This window comes from Telopea speciosissima, chromosome 1, assembly GCF_018873765.1.
Source record: "Telopea speciosissima isolate NSW1024214 ecotype Mountain lineage chromosome 1, Tspe_v1, whole genome shotgun sequence".
NCBI classification, from domain to species: Eukaryota; Viridiplantae; Streptophyta; class Magnoliopsida; order Proteales; family Proteaceae; genus Telopea; species Telopea speciosissima.
Genome location: NC_057916.1, coordinates 85,682,817 through 85,703,216, shown reverse-complemented (window position 1 = coordinate 85,703,216; position 20,400 = coordinate 85,682,817). Strand labels below are relative to the sequence as shown.

At 37.4% G+C, this 20,400-nt stretch overlaps 2 protein-coding genes across 2 annotated transcripts in view; both read left to right on the top strand.

Moving 5' to 3' along the window:
* The first annotated feature begins 1,840 nt into the window (after positions 1-1,840).
* On the top strand, positions 1,841-8,263 carry LOC122672607 (CBL-interacting serine/threonine-protein kinase 9-like). Its single transcript, XM_043870072.1, has 14 exons — positions 1,841-2,071; positions 2,441-2,503; positions 2,697-2,768; positions 3,981-4,088; positions 4,290-4,370; positions 5,376-5,429; positions 5,574-5,699; positions 5,787-5,876; positions 6,084-6,206; positions 6,502-6,609; positions 6,934-7,050; positions 7,163-7,219; positions 7,923-7,997; positions 8,100-8,263. The coding sequence occupies exons 1-14, from the start codon at positions 1,895-1,897 to the stop codon at positions 8,181-8,183; spliced, it is 1,335 nt and encodes a 444-aa protein (XP_043726007.1). The 5' UTR covers positions 1,841-1,894; the 3' UTR covers positions 8,184-8,263.
* Positions 8,264-12,626: 4,363 nt separating this feature from the next.
* LOC122672655 overlaps positions 12,627-20,400 on the top strand; it is a 22,020-nt gene continuing 14,246 nt past the window's right edge. The window contains exon 1 of the mRNA XM_043870121.1: positions 12,627-12,901. Coding sequence (XP_043726056.1) covers positions 12,779-12,901 — 123 coding nt within the window. The 5' untranslated portion in view covers positions 12,627-12,778. The remainder of the gene's footprint in view (positions 12,902-20,400) is intronic.

Genomic DNA, 20,400 nt, shown 5'->3' with positions numbered 1-20,400 from the left:
GGGAGAGGGTTTCCCAAACTGCGTGGAAAAGAATTTGTGCACCGTATGGATAGGTGTCTTTAAAAAGATACTATCCACATGAAAAATATAGGAGAAAGAACATCACCTAGTCACGTCAAATACATCGTAACCTAACCTGGCACAGGAGTGCATAAAATGATCGATGCACCCATGGTCATTTCTGAGGTTCCAAGGGATGCGGTGGTCGTTTTGTATACCCCTATGTCAGAGCATAAGGGCCTCATGCGCTATGCAATTGGGTGGCGTTCTCTTACTTTGTATATATTCATCGTAAAAGAAAAAATAATAAAATAATAAAAGAGAGACTATTGCTTGTTCGTGTGATTCCTATGCCAACATGGGGTCATTGGGAATGCGTGCTAGGCATCCAACATGGGGGTAGGCTTACGCATGACCAAGCAATATTCTTTTCTCCTAAACTAATTTATGTAAGTTGGAATTTACACCGGCATTATGGGGAATTTTTTCCCTAATATATTGTGTAGATTCCACAAAATGGTCTAAGCAGTTCGCATCTCAAAGCTTTATTTGCCTCTTGGCAAATTCTATTTTGATTAAAACTTGAAATGTAAGTAAAGCACATTACATAGTTTTGACATAAAATTTGATATTTAAAATATTCGTTAGATATCAAATGGTTGAAATTATAAATCATCCTTCCACATGATGCAATTAGACAGATCATATCATCCATGGATCCCAAAGTAAATCTGTTGTACGGGGACTGAATTTTACTTCAATGTTTTGTTTTGCCACTTAACAAATTATGTTTAAATTTAAACTTAGAGTGGTGAATAGACATATAACCTTAGGATTCACTCTTCTATGAATTTTCATTTTCATCCAATGAGCCATGCCTTCTCTCATAATAGGGGTTGAAATTACCAAATGCCCTAGCAACCAATTTAATGCATCCTCTCTCTTTCTCTCATACAGTGCATGAAAATTCTCCCACAATAAGATAATAATGGTTCCATTTGTTTCGGTGTAAAAATTTTACTTCGGTAATGTAAAATTTTAGATGTTGGAAATTTTTCTATTGTTTGTTTCCATCAATAAATAAACATTGGAATACTTCTGTAACATCTAAAATTTTTTTTTGAAGTGAAAATTTTTCATGGAAACAAAGAGAACCTAAAAGTTAAAAATTAGGAAAACTTTCTTCATGTTATAAAATGTCATCAATAATCATACACAAGAGGACAATAATGTCATTTCGTACGTGTGAAAAACAGAAAAGGCCACAGTGATACCATTTTTTTTTTTTTTAAATTTATTTTTTATTTTTGTCTTTGGTAAAAGTTACCATCTTACCTCTGGCCCGGCTGCTGGAGGACCTTGTCCCTAAATTTTATTTATGATGAAAAAGACAAAATTTTAAATTTTGTGAGCGTGTGCAATGCGCGTAATCCGATTTGTGTTGGGGGTGGGGGAATGGGAAAGGAAAGAGGAAGGAAGGAGGAAAACATTTGATGACCTTGGTCTTTTTATGCTTTCTTGAGCTATTTCCTTATCTGTAAGATGATTTTTTGTTATTTATTTTTGCTATTTAGGTGGGATAAGGCTATGGTTGTTATTATAATATCTATCAAATCAATCATGGATGAAGGAGGGGGGTAATTTGATCCTATCGAATAGATAAAGACGTGAAGTATTACGATTTACGACTGTACGACGAAAAAGGGGGCAGTTTGGGAAACAAGAATGTTACTGGTATTTAACAGAGGAAGAAGAAGAAGCAACTGGAGCGGTCGAGGTGGTTGTGAATCCTGAATCTCTCCCCTTTAGATTATATTCGATTCATTCATTGATTAGTACAACTGTAGATAGCGTAAACGCCGCTGCTGCTGCTGCTGCGCAGATAGAGAGAGAGATGAGCACGAAGGTTCCTGCGACCCGCATGCGGGTGGGGAAATACGAGATCGGTAAAATTCTTGGGGAAGGCAGCTTCGCCAAGGTGAAGTATGCCAAAAACATTGAGACCGGCGACAGCGTAGCCGTCAAAATCCTCGACAAGGATCATGTCCTTCGTCACAAGATGGTGGAACAGGTCTCTCTCTCTCTCTCTCTCTCTCTCTCTCTCTCTGTTTGTTTGTTCTGATTACTGGAATTGGATTGCTCTTTCTTTATTCAACGCTTTTTCATTTGAAATAACTGAACAAGATTCATTTTTTCAAAATGTGGAAATGTTTGCTGGCTTCTTCCTTCAGATTAAATTTATAATTATTGGTCGGAGTCGGACTTATCAATAAAAAAAAATATTAGATTACTGGTTTAATTTTCTCCCTCTCCCGTTTCTGAATATATTGTACCTGGAAATTTTTTTAAAAAAATGCAGAGGGGTACATTTTCTTGTCGTAGAAATGTAATTGGCATTCTGTTATGGACCATTGATCTTGTTATACTTTGCTTTTACCAGATAAAAAGAGAAATTTCAACCATGAAGCTTATCAAGCACCCAAACGTCATCCAGATCCACGAGGTAATTTTCCTTTTTTATCTTTAGAGAACATGTAGTTTCGTCTGTGGTCAATGCAACTCGCGGCTAAACATTTGGGTGGTCTGCACTGCTGGCCATGCCCTTGATGCTGCATAATGTGAAGTATGAGTTTCTATAATGGAATCATCTTTTGCCCTCTAATCCTTATTTCTTCTGTGCTTATGTAATCATGCAGGTGATGGGGAGCAAGACAAAGATATACATTGTGCTTGATTTTGTTGATGGAGGAGAGCTTTTTGACAAAATAGTATGGCATTTATTATTGGGTTCTTTTTCATTTACTCTTATGTATCCAGTGATATGTTAGATTATTGGGATGCTCTACATAATCATGTACACTTGCTCACCACGATTGCTAGCAAAACATGAATGACAGAAAGATCCCAGTTTAATATATTCTGTTTATAAAGCATCGTCAAAGTAAGGACTAGCAAACCAAAACTCTTTTCGTAGTAGCCTTATTAGACCGTATATCTCCCTTGTTATATCCAGATAATAGGTAGGAGCATATACCAAAATATTCTGGAGCTACAAAGATAGTTATTAAATCGTTATCACCACATAAAAACATTCCTCCTAGAGTAGCTGTTAATACAAATAACATAAACTGTGTTATAGCAATTTCTGTAAAATATTTCCCATGAATTACTCTTGTTTAAATAACAACCATGGTTTACAAAGACAAAATAAATGCTTTTAAATCTTACACACATGTGATTGGTTTTTTAATCAGAAACAAACATTTATTTTGAGTTTCTGACAATTATTAGACTTACAAATTAATTCAAATTAATAGATAATCAGTATGAACCAACAAATTTTTTTTCTTGAATCCTTTCAATGTTGTTGTGATGAAAATGGACCCTTTTTATTTTTATCTTCCTTTTTAAAGGAAATGTTAAATGTTTCAACATTAAAACTAGTTTTTCCCTCCATTTTCTGAAGAGAAATGGTGTTTAAATTAAGCTTTGCTAACAAATCAATATGCATTTTCATTAGGGGTTTTACAAATTTGCATTGCAACGGCCCAATGAAGTTAATATAGTATTCTTAATCATATGAAGTTAAGAATTTTTTTTATGAAAAAATATATTGCTGTCAACGGTCATTCCAGTTATAGAGGATTTTGTTATACTCTGATGCAATATAATTAGGATCCCAATCTGATTACATGTGTTCATGCATACACATGTTCAAAGAACTTGCTGAATATTTTTAATCAGAGATCTGAATCCTGGAATATAAGTTTCTTCAGATATTTAAATAAATATGGAGATTCAGTACCATAATTGGATTGAATCCTGGTTCCCCTAGATCCCTTTAAAATCTATCCAGTTTACAGAGTTTGAGGGCATGTGTGTTTATTCATGACTTCAGCATTTCTGACTGGGTCTTTGTGTTCATGCATGATTATGGCTTTGAGTTTATAACATTTCCTTACGAGTTTTTTGATCTGTAGGTCAAACATGGGAGGCTTAAAGAAGATGAAGCTAGGAGATATTTCCAGCAGCTAATTAATGCTGTGGATTACTGTCATAGTAGAGGCGTGTACCACAGAGATTTGAAGGTTTTGCAGGCTTCCCTGAATTATCTTACCTTAATTTCCTAATATTCTGTCTTACATTGTGTTACCTCAACCCCCCCTCCCCCCAACATTTTTGTTTGTGGCTGGGGTGGGAGGGTTGTGATCTGGCAAGTTTGGCTATTTAGCTGTAACTCTTAGCACCCAGCGCACATGAGTAGTGTTTTACATTTTCATATTTGGCAGCCTGAAAATTTGCTTCTCGATTCTTATGGTGTTCTAAAAATTTCGGACTTTGGATTGAGTGCATTTTCACAGCAAATACGGGTAAGTTCTTGTCAATATTGCTGACATTCATGGTGTTAGAGTTGAAGATTATGTTGAATTTGGTAGCTGCCAAGTTTTAATGGACAATTTGTCACTGTCTTTGCGAAATCCTGTATTAATAGAGAATTATCTAGCTGTATTCTTAAAGATTACTAACTCACTTCTAGAACACAAGTACTACTTTGGTTGTCAACAAGAAATTGCCGTATTTATTAATATTCAATTTGCCAACACTGATGGAGGCCAGTTGAGACTCCCTATGACTCTAAAGGTGAATGGTTGTAAAACATGGTCGTAAAGGATGGTGCTCCCATGCATTGAGCTCACTAACAACACCTATAAAAGAGCTTAGAAGTATCTCAAGTATTCACAACCAAAGGAACATGTGGGGCTTAATTTGTGTAACCGTCGGTCATGGTTTTTTATGCATCTATTCATTGGCAGTTCTTGGATGAAACAAAAGTTTCTGTTTAGGACTCATATGTGGTTTAGAAAACATCGGATTCCTTGCACATAAATTATGTCTGTAAAATAATATCTAGCAGCTTGTTTGTGGGATGCAAATTAGGAAGGATGCAGAATAATTCTCATCTAGTTAGCTTTGTATTTAGGTGTAGTATTTTTTATTTGTATGACAACAAGTCTGTCTATGAAGTATATCTGCTCTGCCTGAAGGCCCCAAAACTGAAAGTGATTTTAGGAACTAACAGTTGGAGATTGGATCTGATACGTGTTTTACGCTAAACCTATGCATGACTAATCGGTTCATCATTGAGAATGGAAAATATGGTACAAGGTACCATTAGTGTAAACTGTTACAGTTAGCCTTCACAGAGATTATCTTGATTAAGTAATGTAGGAGTTGTTCACTTTTAATCATCATTATATGATGTTAAATGGTGACTAGCTTTCCATGAAGAAACCTGTGTTCTCTGTACTGAAGTTATCTTGAAGCCTTATATGCAAATATGAAATGTCTTCTTATTAACCTTCCATTTATTCTAGGATGATGGGCTATTACATACTGCCTGTGGGACGCCAAACTATGTTGCTCCTGAGGTATGTATTGTCATCATTATCCTTTTATGAACTGATTGTTATACTTAATGGTGACACTTTTATTGTTATTTTTTTTGTGAAATGGCATTGCTATTTGTTGATTTTATTTATTATTTATGGTGTGTGCTTAGTTACTTCTTTCAGGTGCTCAAAGATAAAGGTTATAATGGTACAGCAGCTGATATATGGTCTTGCGGGGTCATTCTTTTTGTTCTTATGGCTGGTTTCTTGCCTTTTGATGAGCCAAACCTCATGGCTTTATATAGAAAAGTAAGTATTTCAATGTTATGACTCCCACTCTCTAGTTTCCCTCCGAGTCTCATGCAAAGAACTTATGTGTGTGTACTCAACTTGCAGTTATATAAGGCTGATTTCTCATGTCCATCATGGTTTTCATCCAGTGCCAAAAAATTGATAAAGCGTATTCTTGACCCAAATCCTCTCACAGTAAGTGAACTGAATATGCAGAGTTATTGGTTTTTCAAACTCCACAACATATTGCGTCCTCCTATGTACCTTTACTATGTGCATAAACAACTTGATTAGTAGTTTAGTACAGATATGCAGTATTGCAGCTGTTTAAATAGATTTGAGCATGTATGTTTCTACATTCTGGGATCAGATGCTGACATGTTGACTTCATTGTGGTTTCAGCGGATAACAATTCCAGAAATTTTGGAAAATGAATGGTTTAAGAAAGGGTACAGGCCACCAGACTTTGAACGAAGGGCCGATGTCAGCCTTGATGATGTTGATGCTGTTTTTAATGACTCGGAGGTGAGCAAGTATATTTGAAACTGTAGTGATCATATTTCAACCTGGACCCCTGTACCACTTCTTGAATTAGGAACACTTCTCTTTTTTCTAATGTTCAAAACCTGCTTTAGAAAGTACTCTGGTCTGAGGGCCATTAAGATTTTCAGTTCTAGTTAAAGCTTTGCTTATGTAGTTGGCTCATGATAGTATTACTCAAATCTAGTAAAAGCTTGGCTCATGATAGTTTGACAACAGTATATTCAGTTCTAAACTGAAGCACGATAACAAGTGCCTTATGAAGTTCCTTATTTTGCAGGAACACCTTGTAACTGAAAAGAAAGAGAGACCTGTATCAATGAATGCATTCGAGCTTATTTCTAGGTCGCAAAGCTTCAATCTCGAGAATTTATTTGAGAAGCAGATGGTATGTTTCAAACGTGACATTATTGTTTTGAATGTCCTTAATTGCTCTTTGTAAACTAAATCTCATTTAAACTCTAAAATTCATTCCGGTGGCTATTTACAAGTTGTACCATGGAGCCTTGAGATATGTTTAGATCCTTGTTACTGTAGAACCCAAGAGATGGTGTAGGAGTGCATTCATTTACTTACCCTATGTACACTTGGCAAAGATGACTTTCAAAAGAACTCTGCACTTTTTCTTCTTTCTAAATTGAAAAATGTAGTGTTTTTGTCAGAATAATATATATATATATATTTTTCTGTGTGTGCCTCTTCCCAATTTTAGGGTCTTGTGAAGCAAGAGACGCACTTTACCTCTCAGTTCCCTGCACATGAGATTATGTCCAAGATTGAGGAAACTGCAAAGCCTCTTGGTTTCAATGTGTGCAAGCAAAACTACAAGGTAAAGCCTCTTTGTGTTCGAGTGTATATTATAAAGATTCCTAAACAACGTTACAGGTTTGCACCAATGAATTTGAACTTGAGCTACAATTTCTATGTTCCACACTTTCCAGATGAAGTTGCGAGGTGACAAAACTGGAAGGAAAGGCCACCTTTCAGTAGCGACAGAGGTACTCAGTTCCCCTCATGAATGGAAACTCCTTTTTCAAAATTCTGTGTTTCTTCACTATGTCAGTTAGTTGTACTTCAATATTTTTTGTGGTTGTAGTATAATAATGGGGGAGATCTTCCTAAATGGTCCACTGTTTTTGAGGCATGGGGACAGTTGATGTGGCAATTCCGATCATCCAATGCAGAGCATATGGTCCGGATTAGCCATGTGTAAAATTTCCTACTCAAATTAAATTAAATACCCTCCCATATATGTCCGTGTATGCCCATGGTACTCTGACAACTATTATGCGCTCTTGATTCTCACATAGACCTGAATTTTTTAAAGCTCTATATTGCCACTTGGCAGGCTTCTTAAACAGACTAGGAAAAAAGTCCCCATAATTCTGAAAGAAGACAAGATATGGAAAATACCGTTTAAGTGTTCGCATACCAGTTCCATATTGACAGATATATCTCTTCTATGCTTTATTTTCTCTAGATTGCTTGTAAAATGATGTCCCTGCTCCCTCAGATTTGGCTGTTGCATGGTGCCATTACTTTGTTTGGTCATGCCAATACCTGATTTGGAATTTTGGATACCTGGCCATAGCAAGATTTGGTTTGAGCATGTCTAGTATTGATAGAATGGTTTTTCCAAAAGAACCCTTTATCTTGTTTGTTTTTAAGGATTTTCATAACTTTATTACATTTCCATTCTAGGTTTTTGAAGTTGCTCCTACTCTGCATATGGTAGAGCTCCGGAAGATTGGAGGTGACACGTTGGAGTTTCACAATGTATGTTGAAGCTCAAACTTTTCCTGTGGGATTTTCAGGAAAGGATTTGTGCACTTTTAGTAGCTATCTGACTTTTTCGCAAATTCTTTGATAACATGGCAGTTCTACAAAAGCTTCTCGACTGGATTAAAAGATATAGTCTGGAAATCTGAAGCAAACACTGAAGAGACAAGGCGACCTGTTTAATTTCTAAACAACTCATGCTGTTGACTAGTTTCCCCGAGCTCCTACTATAGTATCATCTCTCATTCTAGCCTACTTTTGCATGGCTGGAGGTCATAGCCAGGCCCCTTCCTCTGAAAGGAGGATATTTATTGGTTGCCTCTGGTTGTTCTTAGTCCTTTCTTCATTTTCATCCGCAAGGTGTATGATGTGTAGAGGTCAATGAAAGGCATGGGTAGATGAACTGAATCTCCTAAAGCTTGAAGGTCTGTGTAAATTGTGTGATTCAGAGCTTGTCAATGCCCAAGATTGTGAGTAGCGTGTGAAAGCACAGCGGGATTAATTGGCATGGTTTGAGAGATTATTTGGTCGGTTAGGATAAAAGAAATATCTTTGAAGCTTTCAAAGAGGCAAGACATTCATATTTTTCTATGTATCAACGGATGGATATACTTTATTTTTCATTTTGGGAGCTTCTTATTTTCCTCATCAATGTATAGAAGTACTTTATTGTTCAAATGGTTGTGTAGAAACCATGGTTTTGAGAGATCGGAATCGCCCCCAATCTGAATTGGTAAGAATCGGCTATAAATCTGCAGGAATTAACCAAAAATCCCTAAAAACCCCAATCCAAATCAGCTATAATCAGAATTCCGAAGATTCTGATTCCTCAAACCCTGGTACAGAGTCTACAGACTGTTGTGGGTGGTGTAATTGGATGATCCTGTTCTTGTTCTTGTTATTGCAATTCAATGTGTGAGGGAGGGAGGGAGGGAAGATGAGTACTAGGATGGGTTTAAACAAATCATACCTACCTACTAAGCTAGGTAGTAGTTCTCGTCTTTTTATTTTTTTTAGGAAAAATTATGCATACATCCCTTGTCCTTTGCCTAAAGTACTATTCAACCGAAGTTTCAAAAATCTTAAAAGTCTGTTAACAACTCAACATTAAGTGATGATGTGGAGTATACTTTAGAGATGAAATGGCTCTTATACCCTCATGTGTCTAGGTCTCTTTCCCCTCCTTTAAACATGAAATGATTCTTATACCCTTATCCTTATGTGTGTGAGTCCCTCCTCCCACTTTGGCAACTGAAGTGAGAGGAGTTAGGGGGAAGAGGAGAGAGTTGCAGAACCGGAGAGGGAGAAGGTCGGTTGCCATTTGAAAAATGTGAAATTGCACCAATAACCCCAATTCCTTCTTCTTGTTGTAAGGTACTGAAAGAAATAAAACAATGTTACTAGTTAAAGCAAGGTTTAAAAACACAACTGTATAGTGTCCGATTAAGAATTATTATATAATTTCTCCCGGAATCAATCGATCTATTGGGGTCAGTAATAAACAAAGAATTGAGATTAATCTTTTCTTCCCATTTTTAAAACCTTATAATAAAGGGTTTTTGCAGTTTTTTTATTTTAAGGGTTTGGCATGTAGTATGCATAAACGCTGTAAAAGTTTTGTGCCGAAGTGAGAAGCCCAGGGGTTGTTGAAATAGTTATGCTTCAAGCTAGCCTTCCATGCGTTCCACCTGTAGTTGTGGTATTGGTTCACCTCCTCCTACAACCCTGAGAGATCACTGTCGTTGATGTCGTACACCATCTCCTGACACAACTTGTTGAACAGCTATGCCTCCTTCACGTTGCTTCCCAGCCAGTGCTAGATGATAAGGATATAATCCTCTGTGTTGACTGCGTGGTGTGGCGGTGGTCGCTAGTATGAAGGGTTTCATCCCCTGTTTTTGTTTTTTTTTTTTTTTTTCTTTTAATGCAGGAAGGGTATTAGGCTATTAGCCATCGAATTTGAATTCTATGTTTTTTTTTTTTCAGCTTGAAGAGGGTAGAATGATCATTTCAAATGAAAAGCAATGATGAGTGATGACATCGTAACTCAAGAGTCACATTCTAACGGATGGTCAATTTTGTAGTTTTTATAAATGAGAAGAGTGTACAAGTGTGATTTTTTAAACTCATGTTGAATAGTACTTTAAGCAAAGTACAGAGGGTGTAAGCATGAATTTCCCCTTTTTTTAAGACTTTGCATTGAAGAATTCAATCCGAAGATCTGAGTTAAAACTGCACTTATTTTGTGCCAAGTTAAGGTTGCATTTGTTTCCATATAAAATAGTAGATGTAAACCTTCTAAAATAAAGAGTAAAGGACGTATCTAGTGCACGAGGTTCCCACCATTGCAGGGTCTAGGGAGGGTCATAATGTATGTAGCCTTAACAAAGGGACTGTTTCTAGACTTGAACCCATAACCACTTAGTAACAATGGATCAATCTTTACCGTAGCATGAAGGTCCGCCCTCTTCTAAAATAAATAGTAGTTTAAAGAAAAGCGGTGATGGACATTGGTCGGGACAAGTACCATGAGTGGCTCGCTTTTGGGGCATTTTGAAGATCCGATCGTAGTTACCAAAAAACAGAAGATCCGATCGTGAGTTTCAATGCATTTTCGGATATTTGTCAATAGAGGATGGGAGTAATGGGGAGTAATGATTGGTGCAATGTTGTCACTAATAAAGATTCCATTTTTGCATGGTGACCAACAAACTTTTCTTGAAATGGAAAATATAAATATAAAAAAGTTCAAGGGGACAATTTCCTAAAGGGCACACAAAAAAAGAATCTGCACACAGCTACAAATGAACGGTTGAAAAATGGTTTCATCCACGTAAAACCCACATAATCATAATAGGAGAGAAAAATGTCATAGTGATTCCCACTTTTATGTGAAGAGGCTATAAAGGGATTTGTACAAGGACACTGTAGCAATATTTTTTCTCAAAGCTCAATTTTAAAGATGGTACCCATAAAGTAAACAAAACAGACGTATCTGGGTGCAATTCTGGGGTTGGGCTCAGGTTTGGAAGTGTGAACCCTCGGGCTCCCACATGCAGGACTCAGCTCAGCCGAGGCCTCAACAAAAGCCCAAACTTACGGTCGTGGGCTTGGTTTTCGCATATACAATTTCTATATATTTTTCATTTTTTGGTAAAATTTCTATATATTTTTCTTTTTTTTTTGGTAGAATTTCTATATATTTTTCTATGCTATAGATATTAATATTATGTTATCTCCTAATACATATACTTAATTAACGATGATATGTATATTCCCCTGCTTAATACATTAAACCTATCCTACATTCAAGTATGTTTTTGTTTGGGCCCAAGTCCAAAAAATTTAGGCTGGGCTCGGGTTTTCTTGCCCAAGTTGCACCCTTGAGATGTATATTTTTAAATGGAGCACTATGTATATATTAATCGATTTAAACGGTTCGATTCTATTTAAATTATTTAACTAAACGGTCTCACGATAAACAGTTCAGTTTGGTGTCAACAAACGCTTTTGCTTTGGTTTTGACAGTATAAGCTTTTGAAGATTCATTACATTTTATAAAGCAAATGGACTGCTAAAGTTACAAGGGAAAAATATCATGCATGGCGGTTAAAGGATAGAATTTTGTCATGAAAATTGACATGCGGCCAATCTAGAGAACGTGCGCTTCCAATTCAATTATTGAATTGAATCATTTTACTATGTGGCATATCAAGTGGTTAGTCATGAAAGCTTTAATGGGTGGATTGATCATAGGAGACATACTATTTTGGATAAAGTTTTCCTCCACCCATAGAGGACGGTTCACCCACCATCCTAACATTTTGATATGTTTCAAAATACCCTCCCAATACCAACAGCTGCTTGGCTCAGTTGGTGAGCTGTGGTGCGCTTCATGCCCATGCTCACCAAGAGGTCTCGAGTTCGAGTCTCTTGGTTGGTATCTTATCCCCTCCCCGGTTCTATCCCCCCTTTCTATCAACTATATATGTAAAAAGCTCCCAATTAACCAAAAAAAAAAAAAAACCCTCCCAAGACCCATTCCCACCTTCTCCGGTCCCATGATCCCATTCACTTCCCACCTTCTCCGGTCCCATGGTCCCATTCACCGTGGTTGAAGGAAAACTCCATCCTTACTTTTTCTATTAGATTTTCAAAACTTTTTTTTTTTTAATTAAGAGCTTGTATAATAGGGGGGGGGGTGGAATTAAAGGATGGGGATAGAACCCAAGATGGTTTGAACTCATGACCTCTTATTTGAGGAGTTGGTCTTTTGCCAATGAGCTGACCCCTTATGATAGATTTTCAAAACTTTATTTTTATCACTTTGACTAACCTTGTTTGTAGCATTCGAACTCTATCCAATCTGCCACCATATTTGTATCAGTCGGAAAATTTCATGTTTATTTTAATGAAATATATGTCGAAACAAACAGGGTCTTGGACCCGAATTATTCGCGAATTTGCAACAAATATTTATTGTGGGAGAAATAGAGCGCAATGTTCCTAAATACCAAATACTCCATGCGCTCGTGCAACGGATGCGAGGACAGGGATATGCATGTGCCGTAGAGACTTAGAGAGTCAAGTGCGCGAGTCTGCCGCGGAAATCTCTTTCGTGCTAGTGTGTCCCTAAGGTTCCCACCTCAATATCTAGTTTTCTGTCAAGCCCTTTAACAAACATAATACTTGCATCCTCGCAATCTCTTCGCTTTTGTTGTATACGAAGAAAACCAGAGACTCCAATTCTGATCTGATCTGCGGCACAGGAGAACGAGATGGGGTACGTTTTGAGAGTTAGGTTAGCATCTTTCTTTGCAGGTGCTGCAACAGCGTCAGCTGTTGGTCTATATGTCCTTCAAAAGGATTATCAGGTCGCTCACGAGTCCATCTCTCGGCAGGTTGGTGCTCTCTTTACGACTTCTTTCAATCATATTGACTTTTAGCCTGTATAGATCACCCTGTAATCCATCAATCTGCAGGTGGGTATTCTTTTCTTTGAATTTATTCAACCATTTTAACTTTTAGCCTCTCTCTCGCGCGTTCGCTCTTGCTTACTTGCTTTGTGTGTTTAGTTTGATTTAATCCCTATTCTCTTTTGTACTTTGCATTTCTATGTTCACTACAGCGCTTAAAAAGACTTCGCTAGTATAGAATTGTGTTATATAGGTTGTGAAGGGGGTTGTAACTCATATTATCTGCAAAACCCAGTTCAATAGCTGCTATGCGTCTTTGGGGTTGCCCCAGTGTCAAATTCTAATTTGAAGTTAATGGAACGCTAGACAAGTAGAGGGATTCATTGTAAATGTAAGGAAAGCAATCTCAAATGATGGACAATGTATGCTGCCATCAACAAAGGAAGACGTGTTATGTCTCGTATTTAGGATTTCCGTCAATTTTAAAATTTGCTGTGCTTTGCTTCATTTGGCTTCAAACATACTGCAGTCTGAAGTCCTCACTTTTGCTTTATTTCTGGTTTGCATTACTCCGGGAGTCCTTTTGTGAAAGGGGAAAGCTCTGATTATTTGGAATTCCATGGAAGGGCTAAAATGGATTTTAGAAAGGCTGCATTGAGATAAACTTTACCTGCTGCAAGGTACTAAACCAGGCTAGGTTGATCTGCTTAAGGCTCTAGGGGCTAGTCTAATAATTATTGCATAAATCCATAGAACACAATACGCAAAAATATTTGTGTCCATTTACTAATGTGGAATAGTGCTCAATTGGGTTCAAAATTACTCTCCATAACAAGGTCTAATGAGCAAATAAACTGCCCAACTGGTTGACCGCTTGCACGTGAAGAGTGTTTTTTTATAAAATTTTCGACGTTAAGACCATTGCTGGCTACCGGTTGGTCACAGATTTATCAAGTTATATATGATATAATCGGATTTAGAAAGCAATCTAGGATTAGTTTCCTATTTTAGTTGGGTTTTATTTTGTAATCAATTATAGGGGATTTTATTCCTAGAAGATTGTCTTAGGTTTTATGAATTAGTAGTTTCCTTTCTGGAATTCCTTAGTTTCTTAATTAGATTGGGATTGAGTTGCTTTGTAATTGGTTTTAATTAGGAAAGGTCTAAAGATCTGTAACGGATTATTATATAAATAAGGAGCAAGGCAGAATAAAAGGCATGGTTGAAGATTGAAGAAAATAGAGAGCTATGGCTGGAAGTTGTGAGAGGCAGTGGCTGTGGGATGCAGCAACGGTGAGAGGCCATGGGTGAGAGACCCTGGACTGAGAGAGTCCCCTATCCCCCTCTTCTTCTTCCATACCCTTTTATGTTTTTTCATATGTAAAAGAAAAAGAGAAATAAAGCATTCAGTTATTCAATTTTGTTCTTCCTTATTTTATTGATCCTGCTGCAATCGATCTCCCACTGGATTTTTCCCTGGTTCGAGTTCAAGTTTGCATTAGTAAGCCATCCTTGGGACCCAACTACCGGTCGTAACCAGTCAGCTGGTTGCATCAATCAGCAGGTCCTGAGGGTCTCAGGCTGCACCGACTGGTTGGGAATCGGTCTGCCGGTTGCATTGACCGGCAGCCCTTTAGGGCTTTGCCATTATGGGATTTTGATTTCTTTAGATTTTAACCAGTTAGAGCATATTTACTAAGTCAAAAACCTCTTATACCATTTTGCCTTTCCCGAGACACAGAACCAAATGATACTCAAGTTAGGGTCTGCCAATACGGTCTAGTTTAGGTCATTTTGGTTTGGTGCCTTTGGTGTCCAGTGTGAGAATCATCTTACAATGAGTACTCAAGTCTTTACAAGATATACAAATAATATAACATAAAATCGTAAGTCTAGAGATGTCATGCAGTGAAGTCCTTGATAAACCATTGAAGCTTTTAACCCACTGGCCACTGCGTGTATGATCATCTCCAACTGGGCTGGACTTACGCAAGGCTCTTGATTATATTTGAGATTTGTCACTTGCAGCCGTATGATGGAAGGCCAAGATACTTGACCAACCATAGAAACTATGCTTAATACACACCATCCTACAAACTTACAAACCAAACTAGTGAGGTTGGATTTATCAAGATAAGGGAATCTTTTTCCCTTGAGAGAGACATTTAGTTATCACCAAAACCATTGTCTAGAGATCATCTGGGTTCTGTGATTTTAGCTTTCAAGGAATTTATTGGTCACAAAACAAATTTTGTGGTAGAGTTCGTGGCTCTTTTGCGTGGACTTTCAAAGGCAGTGGAGTTAGGTGTTTCGAACCTATGAATTGAATGTGACTCAGTTGTGGTTGTGTTTCTGATGCAATGAAATCATATTTCGTGGTCCTTTTGGTAACGTTGGGTATCTCTGCAATCTTACCTTGGTTCGATTCGATGGAAGATCACACATTGTTTTCTTGAATCTAATCCTATTGCAGCCTTTGTGGCTAAGGAGGCAGCTAAATCTTGTGTGTCTTCTTCTGTTTCGGATTTCCCTCAATATATTACAGAGGAGATTCACCGTGATATGATGGGCAGACCTAGATATCGTTTTTTTAGGTAGTCCTTTCTGTTTCTTTTTTGGATTTGAGTTGGATCCTCCCTGCCGATGGCAATGCTGAAGGTGGGGTGTCCTCTCCGCCTGGGTATGACTGGACGTTAATTCTGTAATTCATTCTTCCTCTTTTTCGTTAATATTTCTCTGATCCTTATAGGAGAAAAAAAGTTATCACCAAAACTAATTAACAATTCCTCATCTATCTTCCCCTCTTTGGGTGATGGCAAACTATGGTGGAAAAAGTTTAGATACTCCCTCACAATTTATGCCATAAACTAAACAACTTTTTGTAAGTGCAAACGATGGAATTTAAAGCAATGAACATAGTGAAAGTATACAAATATTTTGGGATACTCCTAACAATTTCAATTATTGGGTAGTCCATATGGTCTTTATTGACCTAGAAAAGCTTATGTCAGAGTCCCTTGAGAGTTAATCTAGCAAGTACAAGATATGAGAAGTGTTTCAAGTAAATATGTAGACATAATTAAAGATATGTATGATGGTGTGGTGACTAGTGTAAGAATTGTGGGGGGGGGATCTAGGTAGTAAATTCCCAGTTACAAGTGGGTTATATCAAATAACTTTAAGCCCTTATTTTTTTGCGCTTATCATAGATGATTTAACCAGAGACATTCAAGATGAGGTTCTTTGGTGTATCTTTTTTGTTGATGATATTGTTTTGGTGGATGCGACAAAAGTAGGTATTAACACTAAGTTGGAGCTATGGAGATCAACCTTGGAATCAAAAGCTTTTAAGATAAGTAGAACGAAGAGGGATTATATAGTGTGTAACTTTAGTTACACTAGGATGGATAATGAGGTGGTGAAAATTGATGAGAGGGAGATTCCGCAAAGTGATTATTTTAGGTATTTGGGTTCAATCATAAATAAATAAGGTGATATAAAGGATGATGTTTCACGGAGAATTAAAATAGGATGGATGAAGTGGAGAGGTGTGTCCGTAGTGTTGTGTGATTGACGTATTCCTTTAAAACTTAAAAGGAAAATTATATAGGACAGTCATACGACTGACTATGATGTATGATGTGGAATGTTGGTAGTTAAGAAGCATATAGATAAACTTAGTGTAGCAGAGATGAGGATGTGGAGATGGATGAGTGGCAAAACTAGGAAGGATAAAGTAGGGAATGATCATATTAGAGTTGATTTGGGAGTAGACCTGGTACATGATAAGCTACGAGAAAGTCATTTCAGGTGGCATGGTCATGTTCATTGGAAGCCTTTGAATGCTCCAGTACAAAGGAGTGATTTGATTCAGATTGAAGGAACTAAAAGAGCCAGAGGCAGATCTAAAATGACCCTAGGAGAAGTGGTGAGGAAAGATAATGTAGTCCTAGATTGGTAGGAGACCAACTAGGAGCCAGTAAACCAGGATCTGTTGTGAACAGGTGAATTGGCTAGGTCAAAATAGGGTTTTTGGTGAAATTAGGGTTAGGGTTTGGATCGAATGCTATAGGGGCAGGTGTGGAGAGTTTTAACTAAAAAAGGAGGGATTTTGCTAGCTGGTTTGGTCTGGGTAGAATTTAGGTTATGGGAATGTTGTTTAGTGATGGAGGGTAATAGGAAAACAGCTTGGTTCGAGTATTCCAATTGGGCTGGAGAATACTCGATCCAATTATATGAAGGTGTTGTTAGCTGAATGGTTTGTTAAGAATTTTGGGAGATGGGATGGTTTCAAGAGATGGGTGGGAAAATTGGGGTTTTGGGGTGGTTTGGAGGATTAGGAGAAGAATGGGTATTGATGGGTTGATTCAAACTTACTGTTGTTGCAAGGGCAGCTCAATTGGTTAGAGGATCTTGAATAATTCTTGAGTCTTGATTTTGAAAATTATAAGAGATCTTCAAAGAACTTGAAGGAGAGCTTCAAAAGAACCACCCGGGCTTCATACCGCAAGGTGTCAATCGGATCAAACACCGATCCCACCAGCCTTGATCAAACACAAGACAAAAATCTTCAATGTAGAAGAAGAGCAGCAAAAGCTTTCATTAATATCAAAATTCGTGTTCCATGCTTGCCCACCTTACAACCTTGTATAAAAGACTCAAAAATAGACTCCTACTCTAAAAAGGAAAGGCCTAACCCAATCCTTAACTTATTAGGTAACTTAACCACACTAGGAAACTGAAATACTAAAGGAAATAGACTCAAAACATGGCTGGACATATAGAGTCCTAATCCAATCCAACTTAAATAACAATTAAATAGTCACATGACCACTTAACCAAGTCACATGATCACTTAAATGATCACATGACCACTAACCAAATAAAAAGAAATCTACTAACTTATCCCATATGTAACCTTAGTACCCATATTTTAGGACCATAAAAATGGCCTGTTATATAGAAAACCCATGGGATCAAAGGCCCAACATGTATATTACCCTATCCTAGACTTATTCCTAATAAAAGAAGCCCAGTTTGGTGATAAATCTGCATCAAAAGACAAGCTTATGCCTTGTATCAAACATGGCCTCGAATAGAGCTGATTGGAGGGCAAGGATCCATGCAGCCAACCCCATTTAGTTGGGATAAGGCTGAGTTGTTGTTGTATATCATAGAGCATAAACCACCTTTTTCTCCAAACACACCTCATAACTTCCTCAAGTTTTAGTTGGAAATTAAAGGTTGCAAGAGAACAAGAAGAGAAGGGAGAAGATAAGAGTAGGAAGAAGAAGAAGAGGAGAGGGAGTTGGCGGTAGAATGTTGTGGGAGAGAATATACTTCTGTTACGAGCAAGATAATCTGAAAATAAAATAAAATAAAATAAAAGAGAAATAGTAGGGATAGAAAGAGAGGAAGAGAGAGATAAATTTGGGATAGAGTTTCGCTTTACAGACGAAGCAATGGCGTCCTGGCCCAATTGGTAGGTCGCCAATCCTCTCTCAAGATAAACTCAAGAATTAATTAATATTTTTCTCATCCCTTTCTACTTCTTCATACATCAATAAATACACGGCTAATATTAATTACCCACTTACCCACTCCTACAATTTCTCTCAACTCCTAAAATATCTCTCTAAACTTATCCCACTTTTAATAACTACATATAATAAATAACCACCATCCCGTAGATACATATAATTAATAATAAATTTATAATAACTAACTATAATCACGAAGAACTACACCTAAATAAAAATCGACACATAACATTCCATCCCCCTAAATTTTGGTCTTGTCCTCAAGACCATTAAATTACAAATAAAAATTAAAAACAATTCCACCCGGATCCCAAATCTTGTTTTGCTTCCGCTGATTGCCAATATTACACCCATGAACTCGTCTGTCCAACAATACCAACATTTGAAAAACCTGATGAAAAACTCGTATGCACTCAAGACAGTCAATCTTTGTTGAGCAAATCACTTCCATCCAGCCATTGAACAGAGGAGGATACACCCGCATAGACCCGGAACGGTCGATTTCCTCCGCCATGCCTGGCTTTGATTCCATTTGTTACGAGCAAGATAATGTGAAAATAAAATAAAATAAAAGAGAAATAGTAGGGATAGAAAGAGAGGAAGAGAGAGATAAATTTGGGATAGAGTTTTGCTTTACAGACGAAGCAATGGCGTCCTAGCGCAATTGGGAGGTCGCCAATCCTCTCTCAAGATAAACTCAAGAATTAATTAATATTTTTCTCATCCCTTTCTACTTCTTCATACATCAATAAATGCACGGCTAATATTAACTACCCACTTCCCCACTCCTACAATTTCTCTCAACTCCTAAAATATCTCTCTAAACTTATCCCACTTGTAATAACTACATATAATAAATAACCACCATCCCGTAGATACATATAATTAAGGGAAATTTACACATACCCCCCTGAGGTTTAATGAAAGAATATTTTCAACCCCCAGGTTTGGAAAATTCTGCATACCCCCCTGAGGTTTGCAAACGGTAACAGATAGGTCCATTCCGTCAGTTCATGACTAACACTGTTAAAAAGTAGATTTGAATTGACGGAATTGCCCTTACACAAAAATAAAAAAATAAAAAAATAAAAAAAAACACCTGCAACTCATCTTCCCCAATCGATTTTTGGGAAGATGAGTTGCAGAAATGGAAACACCATGGAAACCGACACAGTGGCACGGCGAGCGAAGGTTATATGTAATCCAATCTCAACCTCCTCTATTCCAGAACAAACACATAAGGGTTCTGTAATTCCCAAAGTTCAAAATCGAATCAAGGATCAAATTTCAATTATCGCGATAAACCCTAAAACAAGGGAAGTCTCCACAGGGAAGCCCTTTTGGCTAACAAAAAAAAGGTAGGGGAATTTTTGCGGAATTCCTATTTTGGTGGTTCTGGTGGTTCCTCTGCAACTAGTCATGAAAACTATTCTCTTCTTTCTATGTGGTGAAGGAGAAAAAGAAGGTGGGTGGAGTTTGAAGCAGAAAGGACTAAGGAGTGTGGCGAAGTATTGCTATAAACACAATGTTGTCGAGGGTTGGGTGCTCATAGTATAGGGAAAAATCTCCAGCACATCTCGCCCAGTGAACTTATGACCTGTAATTTTATCCCTATTGCTCTGAATCCATTTTTGGTAAATGACGGCGCATCTTCATCTTCTCAATCGCTCTATTACTAATCACAATTCACTGCTTTTCTCTCCTCAACCTCCTAACTTTCTCACTTCATAATCTACTACCCCGAATTCAAAATCTTCTGTTGTTTTAAAAAATCCTCTTGTTTTCTTAATCTTCTGAGAGCTCTAAGAAAGGCAAATTCAGAGAAATTAATTGTCCAGCAAAGAAGAAAAAGAAGAAACAATGAGGAAGAGAGGACGACCCTCAATTTTAGGTAAAAGAAAAAGAGGACAGAAATGGCAAGGCAGTGTAGATCAATGATGAAAA

Bases quoted from the DNA above. Each gene is read 5' to 3' on its own strand.
- LOC122672607 (XM_043870072.1), top strand. From the start codon at position 1,895: ATGAGCACGAAGGTTCCTGCGACCCGCATGCGGGTGGGGAAATACGAG. The intron at 2,504-2,696 runs GTAATTTTCCTT...GTAATCATGCAG, and splicing joins ACGTCATCCAGATCCACGAG to GTGATGGGGAGCAAGACAAA. The intron at 7,220-7,922 runs GTACTCAGTTCC...TTTCCATTCTAG, and splicing joins ACCTTTCAGTAGCGACAGAG to GTTTTTGAAGTTGCTCCTAC.